General features: G+C 44.8%; 1 protein-coding gene across 1 annotated transcript in view; it reads left to right on the top strand.

Moving 5' to 3' along the window:
* Positions 1-2,542: 2,542 nt before the first annotated feature.
* The window catches only part of adam12a (ADAM metallopeptidase domain 12a), an 84,920-nt gene continuing 75,646 nt past the window's right edge, over positions 2,543-11,816 (top strand). Inside the window, exon 1 of the mRNA XM_030400202.1 lies at positions 2,543-3,110. Within this exon, the coding sequence (XP_030256062.1) occupies positions 3,002-3,110 (109 nt within the window). The 5' untranslated portion in view covers positions 2,543-3,001. The remainder of the gene's footprint in view (positions 3,111-11,816) is intronic.

The raw sequence follows: 11,816 nt of genomic DNA, 5'->3' as shown, positions 1-11,816 counted from the left end.
AGACAGAATCATTCATTATGCTTCGCAGTCCCATCCAGGACAGCCTTCAACCGTCGTCCTCATTACGCAACCAATAAGCAAGAAAAAGACCCCAGAAGTGGCCTCTGCCATCATTCAGTGCCAGCTATTAGCTGCCATAATGGAGGAATGTGACCCCTTCTCACTGGAAATGCCCTGTTAATGGACAGCGCTGATTTGAAAGGAGGCTTTTGTCTCTTGTCTTTGTCTCATGATGGACCAGGGTTTCTGCCACCGCAGATTTAGATTTGCGTGGTTTGATCCAAAGTGAATGTGCCCAGAGTGCCTCGCTTTGCAATGTGATGGAGCTGGGCACAAATCAAAAGTGAGATGTCTGGGAATTATTTGTGTTTTTCGGAATAACAGTAAACAGAGCAGATGCGCTTCAGGGCTCCCTAATTTGTCATTTTGGTCGTTAGCCTCGAATGTTAAGAGTTCTTTCATAGTCCAGCTGTTTTCATCCATCTGAATTTGCGCCGATGTCTTGTAGAAGACAGGCGGCTGCCACAACTGTTTTGGTGAACCTTAATTCATGTCAGCGCACATTACTGTGTGTATTTGGATGGAAGACGATCATTAATAACACTGACATGCGTCATTTGATGTAGAAAAGTTGAAAAAGAGGGTAAGGAGGTGATTTACTACCACGACTTTAGAACTCCATTGTCTTCACGATGCAAAGTAGCATTAAAATAATTGAGTTGTTTATACTTTTACTTCTTTTTGTAATATATATTTGAGTTATGGATGTCTTGGATGTTTAATTTGACACCAAATGTGACTAAAAAAAAAACGTGTCTTCTCTCCCGCCACCCCAGTGAAGTTTTTTTTCCCCAAAAAACTGCATCTACACAGAGGTCGGGATGGAATAACTTCCATGACGCTGGGATTTATTATTGAACACTATCTGTCCCAGCACACTAACAGAAAGCCCCTGTCTTTACCGCCCGTTCCCCTCTGCACCTTATCATCTTCCCCCAAGCTTCCCCCTGCTTTCTTTAAAAAAAAAATTTTTTAAAAGCAAAAAGATCAGCTCTTTGTAACACCACCACCAGCCGAAATGTCGAGTACCAGTATAATCAGCATGCGGATGGGGAAATGCTCCTCAGTATTCTTTTTTAGTTCCGTTCACATTTGATCCTGAAGGAAAAATGAGTTTGGAGAGGGTTTTTTTGAGCGCCATGACACTAGGCTGCACCCCATGGTTCCCTGTATTTCAAAAAAATGGTGTCAGGCAGCAATTGGATGTGCCGGCTGTGACTTTAACTTAAGTCTCCGTGCTGGAAGCACACAGGAACCCTTTTTTAATGCTGCTCTTTCGTTTTTTTCGGAGGCAAAAAAGCTCTCAGGAGCCTCAGCCTCAGCCTGCATGTGGACATCTCTGCCTGTTTCCTGCTTGTATTCTCGCTCTGAAGTGGTGGTGCAGTGCAGAGTGCACACGCTGAAGAGGGCACATGAGTTGAGCCACAGTTTTGTTTCCATGCGCCTTCCACAGGTCCATATAGAGTAATCTGACGACGAGGTGAGGCTGCTTGTGATTCTCATGAATATATTTGCTGCTGGTATTGTTTGTGTGTGTGCACAGAGGACGCGACTTCCAATTTTCTGACTGGATTTGCAAGTCTGATTTTCTTTTCTTTGTTTCCCCCTTCACACACTGCTTCTTTCAGCTTTACTCTGACTGTAACTACAACATGCATCCATAGTAGCATCTGTGGCTGAGGGCTGTGCACAATGTATAATTCAAATGTTACCCCCAGTGTGAGCTGCCTCAGTGCCTGTGCTGCCTAACGAGTCCGTTGGGTCAAGCTGGTCACGAAATACCAAGAGAGAGGCCGGAAATCAAATGGCGTGCTTTCAAAATAAAACACCAAGTTCATGCTTTGTGTGCTTCACCCACAAAGTTGTGTTTAAGAACAAATAAATGTGGGATAAATATAACTTTAATCCTTGTTTGCCCTGTTAAAAGTTATTTTTTTTAAATATAGCAAGTTTTTCAAGACAAAGGTCGTTGGTCAATGTACGGATTGTAAAACCCCACTGAGGCAATGTGATTGTGATTTTGGGCTCTGGAAAATAAAATTGATTTGAACTGATATGAACTTCTGTAAGATCGTGCAGAAAAAATAAATATGTATGCATGTACAATCTTGACTTAAGCTAGAATGAGTGAATCGATTGCGTTATTGTGGACTTTCAACTGGGTCTCACGGTGAAAACACAACGGCCACAGACAACAGAACGAAGGTCAAATCATTCTGTTGTGTGGCCCACGAATCGGTCAGATGAGCAAATATAGAGATGGAAAGTCAACAAAATAAAAACAAGAAAAAAAAATTAAATACATCATTTATTTTGACTATTATTGTCCCAATAAAGCTTCATGAGTGCATTATTGAGGCTGTTTGGGGCTTTTAGTTTGAAGGCTGGAACCGGAAACCGCACCCCGTTCGCTTCCGTCAACTTGACGCAGCTTCTTAGGGAGACTCCGCGCACCGGAGATCGGCGTTAGGACCCCGCGGCGTCGTCTCATTGAAGCACATGGTCCACACTCATAAGACAACACTTCTCTCCAGTAATTGTCTTGGAATTGGTGTCATTCCAGTGTGGCGACAGAGACAACAGCGGCTTGTGTCCTCTCTGTCCCTGTTTCCTCAATTTTCTTCCCCTCCCGCTTCTCCACTTTTTCCTCCGTGCGATGCGTCTTTAATCCTCTCTAAATGGGGAGAGCGCACGGACTTGGATCAGCTGTCGTCGGGATTTCCTAAACTAAAGCAGCCCGCTCATATACTTGATCATATTTCAGGAAGTCACTACTTTTTTTTTTTCTCGGGAGAGAGAGAGAGAGGGGCTGGTTGTTCTCTCTTCTTCTGCACATCAGCTGTTGGAGGGGAACCGGTGGGGGGGTGTTTGTATGATGATGGTCGCGCTGCAGTGAAGAACAGTTGGCCAGTCCCACGTCCACGCTCTCAAGCCGGGCATCATGAATCCCGGGAGCCAGCGGAGGCTGAAGTTTGTTATCCTGACAGCTCTTCAGGCTTTGTGCGCGTCCGTGCTGCTGTGCGACAGCGCGTTCTCCACATCTGCTGAAGGTAAGAGGTGACGGTGCCAGATGTGCCGCGCGTTTTTTCGTGCGTAAAAGTGGTTAAAAAGCTCGTTTTATCATCTCCTTTTTTGCGCATGTTGAAATCGCCCTGTCATTGCTCTGTTCCCTTTTTCTATTCCACTCTGCGTGATCTCCATTCATGCCTGGCTGCATCGCATTTTGCATGAAAGCCTTTTGTTAGTCGTACACCGCACTTGCACATCTGTAACACATGTTCGGGCGAGAGTGCAACGTCTCCACCATCTCGCTCCCTCCACCAAATATACAGTAGATCCGTGCGTGGGATCGTTTCAGCTCTCAGTCCGTCCAGCTCATGCACCTCAGAGGAGAGGATACGCTGTATAATTGATGATGCTGAAACTCTTTTTTTTTTTTTCTTTCTTTCTTTTTTTGGTAATCAGTCATAGCACTGGAGGCGTTTGGCAGGCACTTTCAAGCACACTTCAAACATACTTCACCGATTCAATTATGGATGAAAACCGGGGTTATTTTAGTGGCAAACGCGAAATAAAAGTCACATTGTTGGGTTGAACTTTAAGTGGCTATTTAGAAATCAGTATTTTTTATTTTTGTTGACTGTGTTATCCCGGCAACAGCTGAAAAATAACTCTGGGGAAGTGTTCAGATGTGAGTGTCAGAGTGTGTTTGTGTCTGCCCCGCACTGTGATTGCTGAAATCCCCTTTGGGCTAAGGCTCATGACATCCCAGTCACCAGTGTTCATGTCCAAGGTGAGATCCAACAAGCACGCTACACACGGTTCTGTGCAACAGGAGTTGGGTTGGAGGGAAGCAACCCTACAGAAGATTTCTTAAATCCAAACACACAGCCAGTCACATCACCCTGGGAATTAATTACCAGCAAGTGCAAATGTGTAAAAAGGGGGATTCAGAAGCGTGGGGAAGTTGTTCATTTATTCATCAACACTTCAGCAGAAGTTGGCCTTGATGCGTTTCGCCCCCACGGGGGTTCAGACTTGTCGAAAACCATCATCGGCAGTTCATCCGTGCGTACGGTTGGGGTGAAGTCTGAAAGCTGATCTTGTGTTGGCAGGATGTTTACCTGCTCGGGTGTTATTTGGGGTGAGTGAGGTACGTGTAAGTGCAGGAGATCGGTTAACATTTAAAAGACAAAAATAATCAAATGTTGTGGACGTGACTGCTGAAAACACAAGTTACAGTTTTGATAATCAATTAATCAAGAAAGTTTTGACCATATGTCAAAGATATCTGTCCATTGTTTTGCAGAGATATTTAAGTTAGCATGCTAACCAGCTAGCCGCTGTGTCACTTTGTGCCTGAAGAGATGATGCTCCCCTTGTAAAGAGCATCAACACGCCTCCCGTGCTCAGAGCTCTCAGCTGCGGCCAAGTCTTATATGACCGCTAACTGCATGGCTAACTGAGCTAATTAGCTAACGGAAGCTGCAACTGACACAGCGGCCAAACCATGCAATAAAAACGTCACATGATAACTCACATTGTGAAAGAAGCAGCTGTTCACACGAAATGACTCTGATAAATTCAGTCTGATAACATTTGGCGGTCGGGAAGAACTGTGCCATTAGAGTGTGTATGGGCAGATGAGTAGCTCTTGCTAATTTTTGTACCCTGGAAGACGAAGTTTTATATCACAGGAATGAGCAGGGACACGCCTCTGACACTGCATCCAGTTCTCATTATACATCCACGCCCGGACGAAAAACGCTCCTTCTTTAGATATAAAGGGCTCATTCTAAGGGGTGAGATTATTTGCAGTTTCAGGTGTTTACACAAACAAAAACATCCGACAATAGATCTAACTGAATCCCTGTAAATCCTACGCACTGGTCCTTTAATCATTAATGTCATGTAAGCACGTACAAATGCCAAATACTAAATGATCATTTCAAGAGGTCGCCACGGACTGTCAGAGCCAACTTCTTTGGACTATTTAAAGACAAGACGATTGTTTCGATTAATTAAAATAATTAGTTGCAGCTCACTTCACTTTAAAGCGTAATGAGTGGGAATCATTACCGCTCGCTTTTACGAGTCTGTCTGCAGACTGTGCACTTTTTGTCTTTGCAGTCAGGAATGTCAGGGCTGCTAAGAAAAAAGATGGATCAGTCGAGCTCCATGCAACGTCATGTCGGCACACATATTTCATGACAGCGCTCCTTGAGCAATCTTGTCGGCTTTCCTCTCCTCTGTCTGTCTTGGGTGTCTTTCTGTCCTCGCCGGGGATGGCTTGTGAATGATTTCCTCCGATGGTTGACACACTCAGTGTCAGACAGCATTTACTAGCCAGCTGCACTGCCTCAGCCAACATGACTCTCTCCGCCCGAAGCGCTGCATGCAGCTTGCGTGCCGCACGGCTCAGACGAATGAAAGTTGAGCTGACAATGTATTTTTGGACCGTAGTAAAACATTCCTATAGCAAACAGCATCCTCCCCCAGAGAGACATTATCACAGTGATGTGGCCCATCTCAAGTCGGAGGCATTTAGTGTCTTTCCAGTATGAATGGATTCAGATCTTCCAGATGAGTTGTTCAGGGCAGCTGAAACCCAGGAGGCTGGTGAGACGACTTGGCCAATGTGTGCTTCTGCATTAAGACAGATTGATCAACCAGTTGCTGTCCCGCAGTGGGGATATTTATATAGGATGGAGGAAAATAACTGGCCTGACCCTACATGTGTTGCATTAATTTCTTCGAAGCTGCCTTGGACTCATTTGACCCCCCCCCCCCCCCCCCGCTGCCCCTCCCGACAAAAAGTTTAACGCACGAGCTGAAACCCGACGCTGGCTCTGGACTTTCTCATTGGACTTTCACACCCAGACAGGTCAGAGTTGAGCTCAGCACAGCTCTCCCTGAGCGTCCTCTTTCACTGGTCTGGTCAAAGAGCCCAGTTGGCTCAGATATCTGTTGTCAGTGTCGGATCTATCTGGGTTAGTTCACGTCACACCCCATCAGTGTTTTAGAAGAATATCACGCACAGTTAATAACCCTGTTCTGGTCTGTTCTTGTGTTCTGTTGCATTAGTTTTCAGTATAGCATAATACATGAACAAAGCTGTTCTGGCTTAAGAGGATATATATATATTTCTATATATATATTTCTTTTTTTTTTTACCTTATTAGTGAAGAAAATGGCCAGCAGGGGGTGACTCTGGACACTGGTTCCAAAAAGTAGTCAGATTGTATGTAAGCTTACGAGAAAATGAGCGGACCTTTCACTTGATTTATTACCTCAATAAGTTATATAATAATAAACAGTTTCCTAATGAATTTATGGCCTCACTCGCTAGTTTCAAGTCCACTTCAACACAGCATGATGACCGTTCCGTTTTCCTAAAGCAGGGTATGTTCACAAATCGACTGGTGGCAGCTGTGTTGCACCTCTGCTTTCTGCTTTGTGGCTGATCAGTGTATTATCACCATATACTTCCATTGATTGTGTTTCTTGGGACTGTAAGATTGAATTTCAGGCATCAGAGCAGTTTTCTCAGATGTCATCTCGTGTCAGACGTTTTTAAAGTAACGATTTTCATTGCAACTTGAAAATCATTTCAGCTTTTACCTTTACAAATCCCTCCAGTGGAGACAATAGAAATAGATTGCAATTCCAGATTAATGTACCATGCTACATGGAAAAACATTCCCGTTTAACTAGATTCCATAAGAACTCGCAGTCATCGTCTTCCACTGAGATTTGAATCCCAGAACTTTTATACCGTAGTTCCAGATAATCTATCTTCCAGCTTGGCACACGGCATCCGGACGGATTTCCCCCCCTTCCTATTCGGCAACAGGAAGGCAAAAGCCACTATATGTGTCCTAATAGGCAATCGCGCGAACGGGAACAAGCCAGGTCACCTCCTACCTGGGTGAGTTTCTAACAAATTGGCCCAAACAAAGTTCTCCTGCTGCCAGTTTCTGCTGTCTGCATCCGTCTGAGTTATATTCCACAGGCGGACCTGTGATGTATTTTTAAGCGAAGCAGGCCTAGCGGCACATCAAATGGCTACAGACGAAAGTTTTCAAGTAGAAACCTTGAGCAAAGTAAGATTGTTAAAAGTTTGGGTTGGTTGTTGTCAGGTTTTCGTAACCCAGTGAAGATGGCACTTTTTGTTGCCCGAAAAGCGCTCTCACAAAATAGATGTATTCAATTTACAGTGAAGTTAGAGAGTAGAATCAGCAAATCCCCACATTTGTACGGAGGCCCGGAGGTGTCATTAAGAAAAACAAACAAACATGGGAGCGACTCATTAATTTAGCAAGAGGAGAGCAAGGAAAAATCTGGACCATTTATTTCTTCTCTCTCTTCTCGGTGAAGCCTCCCAGAGCCTGGAAAAGTCATGTTTTTAATTTCTGCTTGATGAATGACTGAACAGACTGGAGAAAATAAAATCAACATTAGCGTCACGTAATTTTCCGGTAAATCAACTTATCGATTCATCAAGTAATTACGTTGGAGCTATTGCACTTTCTCATCCACTGATGTCTGCCTTTGTTGTAATCCTCGACCTGTGTGCCTTTTTAAAGACGCTGTCTCATCTGAGGTAATGAGATGGTTGCCGAAGCGTTCCGTACATCGCTCGAGGATCCAGCCCTCCCCTCCGTTTCTTTTCTCTCAGTGTTTCTGCTGTTGCTTGCGGTTTTGTTATTTTTCTTTGTCTTTCTTTTTTTGTGTTTGAATGTGCGCCAGACATGTGCTTCCCATGACAGCGAGGAGTTCCAGGACGCTGTAAATGAAATCCATCATAGGGACCGTTTTAACAAGCTTTCGCACAGCTCTGCTCCTGAAGCCCGCTGGCTCTGACCTTTGTGGCGAAGGCACGCGGGCTCGGCGCCAGGCAAGCCGGCGCAGCCCTCGCAGCGGGAGGAGGCGTAACGGTGTCACCGCGCCGGGGGCGTAACGGCACCGCTTTCTCGGACAGCATTAACCTCCTGCTGAGCCGACGGGAATTTTCGTGCTGCCGGGCCATCCATTTCCCATCGTGTAATTATGTGCTGACATCAGGCTGGTGTGACAGTAAATGAGTTCAGGGTACATGGTAGGGGTTGAGAGACAGACGGAAGACAAAGGAGGCATTTACCAGTAGAGGGAGCCCAGTGTTAAACAGCTTGATAATGACCCTAACGAAATGCTCTAAAATAATCGTCCCCACATAAATCCAGCTGTTAACAACCCTCACTGCGGTGGCTTTTGACACACTGCTACCTTTTTAGAATTAATTTAAGGAGACCCTCTCTCCGGTTCGTGCGGACTCCTGTTACCATTATGTCACCTTAAAGGTTCCTGTGCTTCCTGGTGCGACCCCTCAGCGTGTCGACATAACGTCCCCCAAGCGGGTCAGATGTTTACGGTGGAGTCGAGCCAAGATCACCGAGCACTTCTCACCTTTGCTCCGTAGTCCCTGTGAACCCTGCACTCCGGCTCGAGGAACGACTGACTCGAGGTGAGGTCCTGCCCCCCCAAATATGCTGCTTTCATATTATAAATCAGTGTATTTTTAAGTCTATAAAATGAGATACAAGCTCATCAGAAGTTCCCTGTGACGTCAGGAAGTTGCTTCCCAATGACATACTTTTTTACAACGATATCCTAGAGTTTTCTGGGGTGGTTACCGGGGGAAACGATCAACGGTGACACTTCAAGTGCTCGGCAGGACTAGCGTTCAGTAACAAAGTATCGTCATAACCGATGGCAGCACTTTCGAGGCTTTAGAAGTGGGCCAAACAATGACAAGCAAGTAGATCGGCATACGTTTACTTGTGCAAGGTATCATGTAGGCTAGGAATAGGGTTAGAATGCTGATGTTAGCTTTTAGCACAAAGCTCCGCTGTAAGAATAGGACTCCCAGAGCGACATGTATCACCGTTCACGAGACAAACCCGGAGAAATTCTTCATTTTATTCAAGACAACGCTGCGGTTTCCTTTGGTCGCTTGCCGCTGTAACTTCCAGATCAACGGCAGATGATACGTCAAGAGGGAGGAAGGAAGCCGGCGAAACGTGACTCCACATCACACAAAGCTTTCATTCATTACCTCCTATGCCAAGCCGAGAGATGTATCAGACAGTGAAGACAACTCCCGTCATCCCACACAACTTCCTGACATCATCAAACAACTCTTTTGTTTCCACTGTTTTGACTGACGGATCTGTAGCGGCAGAAATGACATGCTGTAAAAAAAAAAAAAAAACAGTAAGGCCTCCTATTTGAGCAGTGGATTTATGCCATTTTTCCTTAACATATAACTGTAACCGTTGATGAAATCCTCGATGAATCCACCAATAAATGGCTTGACTAATTGTTTCTGCACTAATACAGTAAAAAGAATATGTTTAGGCTTCTTGGACTGTTGACTGATCATAACTTCTTGGGTTCTTGGAGCTTGAGATGGGCATTTTTCACTAATTCCTGACGTCACATAGCCCAAGATTCTTCAGGCTAATCAGAAACAGAATCGATAGAACAGTCAATCATGAGAATGATGATAAATCACGGGCGTTGGAGAAGATGATGAAGGAGGGGAAGTGATAAGGGAACGCGGCACAGTTCATTGCTTTTGTCTCCAAGGTCATTTATGAAAAAGTCTTTCTTGATGGGTCTTCCTCGGTATCATTCATCATCGTATTCCCAATCACCATTCTGTTTGAATTAGCATAATTTGCCCACTCTGATTGGGGGTAAATTGAATTTCGTGATATGCCTGTCAATCACCCGTTATTAAATGAACAATAGCCATAAACATTACCCAATTTTTTTCCCCCCTGTGGGCTGATGCCAGAACAAACTTTTGGCCCTAGAAACTTTGCTGGATCGTGTCCCCAGTCTAGTCAGTGCTCTGATTAAAGACATCCACTAAATCTGGATAAGAATGGCTGCTACATGCTCTTAATGCAGAAAAACTGCTCTTTTTATTAGATTTGTTTTATCAAGAGCACATTTCCATATGGAAGCGGGGAAAAAGCCACATGTTTTGGGTTTTTTTAATGCCTTTTTCTTACCTTTGTTGTGTCATCGTCCTGCTTGAGACAGGCCAAATTAAACTCATCACTCTGCTCCTAATGAATCCCACATGCTCTTATTTCAAGCCCAGCTCCTTTTCTCGAGGTTTGTGTATCCAAACATTGTCCAGCCGTGTCAAACAACGCCGGAGTCGTCTCAAGTGTGTCTCCTCCGCACTTGTATTCGTGCCGTTCGAGGGTTTGTGTTCGTCAGAGGGTCGGATTCCAGCTGCCACAGGCGATGTTACTCATTTCGTTTCTCCATCTGACATATTTTCAAGATCGGAGAGAGAGTGCCATCAAAGTGACTTTGGAGGGTGTCCTTGTGTGCTTTTCCTGCGCTGGCAAAGGGTGACCGTAATTAGGGGAGCTCTTTATTGATGTGTGCGCGTATGTGGAGCCCACGTCCCATCTCGGCGAGGACCCGCACACGTGTGGTGGGTGGGGTTGGGTGGGGAGCACGGCCTCATCAAGCATGTAGATGAAAAGAACAGCATGCCATTTGTGTCGGAAAAGCAAAGATTGTTATGAATACATTATTTCATGGTTGCCTGTCGAGGAGTGATTTGCAGTCGGTTGCGCGGAAGCAGGCTCTGGGGTTTAATAAAGCCCAACAGTTGTTGGTTTGTGGTGGTGGTGGTGGTGGGGGAGGAAGGGAAGGGCGTTGCGAAAAGGACAGAAAGAAAGGACGTCTTGAGATCTGCGAAGAACTGAGGGAGGGTCGTCTGTTTCCTGGGACCAGCAGCACTTATAGGCTGTGGAGAATGCATTAAGTTGGTAGCGCTGATAGAACCGGGGAATGATTCACGGTGAAATACCGTCAGGAAGCAGGAAGCTGCCCCAGTAAGGACTGATTGAGTTCTCCTGTCCATGGCGAGTTGTTGACGTTGAAACAACCGAAAATTTGGTGCAAGTAAAAGTTAAAAATGGTTCAAAAGAAGACCATAAAACAGTTAAAAGAAGCAAATAATAAAACATAAGTAATAATAGCCTGTAGGTGAGTCAGAGTCAGAGAATCTTAAATAAACACTGACACGAAATGAACAAGAAAAATGAATCATGAACTTGATGGGAAGCCGATGTGAAGCAGATAAGATGGTTCTCATAAGAGTCATGAAAAAAAAGTGAAAGAGTTGATGAGATTGAGCCATCTTAATGCTGTTAAAACATCTGTTTTATCCTACCCAAATGTCTAAGAATTGTTATTCGCCCCGCAACTTAGACATCTGTTGACTGTTGACCAACCTGGAGGTCAGAAGCTCTCAAGGGGTTTTCAGATGCTGTGTATAGTGCGGCGATGTCGTGCAGACAAAACGATGTGTTCAAGGTTGAGTTATTTGTCAGTCTACAACACGGGGCTGTACAATGAAATGCGGGTTGTAGTCCTTTTATGCCACGCAAGGAAAGCCTTTGAGCCCTTGAGCAGGAGCTGTTTACTAGCCTGGTAGTGCGGCATCAAATACAGACATCTTTTGTCAGAATGCATCAGGGTGAGCAGGGTGAATTATATGTGCTTCTGATCTTATTTTTTCTTGTAAATGACCTGATAATTCTGCCTCTTTTTCTTGATCCACTTTGTTTGATGTGTTCATAACCACCAAGCATATGCAGTCAGTGATGATAGGCGACAAGGGGTCTCAAGTCAAATGACTGACCTAGGCCACAAGTTTCTAACCTTTTGTCTTGTTATCTTACTTT

The sequence above is a fragment of the Sparus aurata genome, chromosome 20 (genome assembly GCF_900880675.1).
Source record: "Sparus aurata chromosome 20, fSpaAur1.1, whole genome shotgun sequence".
NCBI classification, from domain to species: domain Eukaryota; kingdom Metazoa; phylum Chordata; class Actinopteri; order Spariformes; family Sparidae; genus Sparus; species Sparus aurata.
Note: the sequence above shows the minus strand (reverse complement) of the source record. Positions and strands in the feature narration are given on the sequence as shown.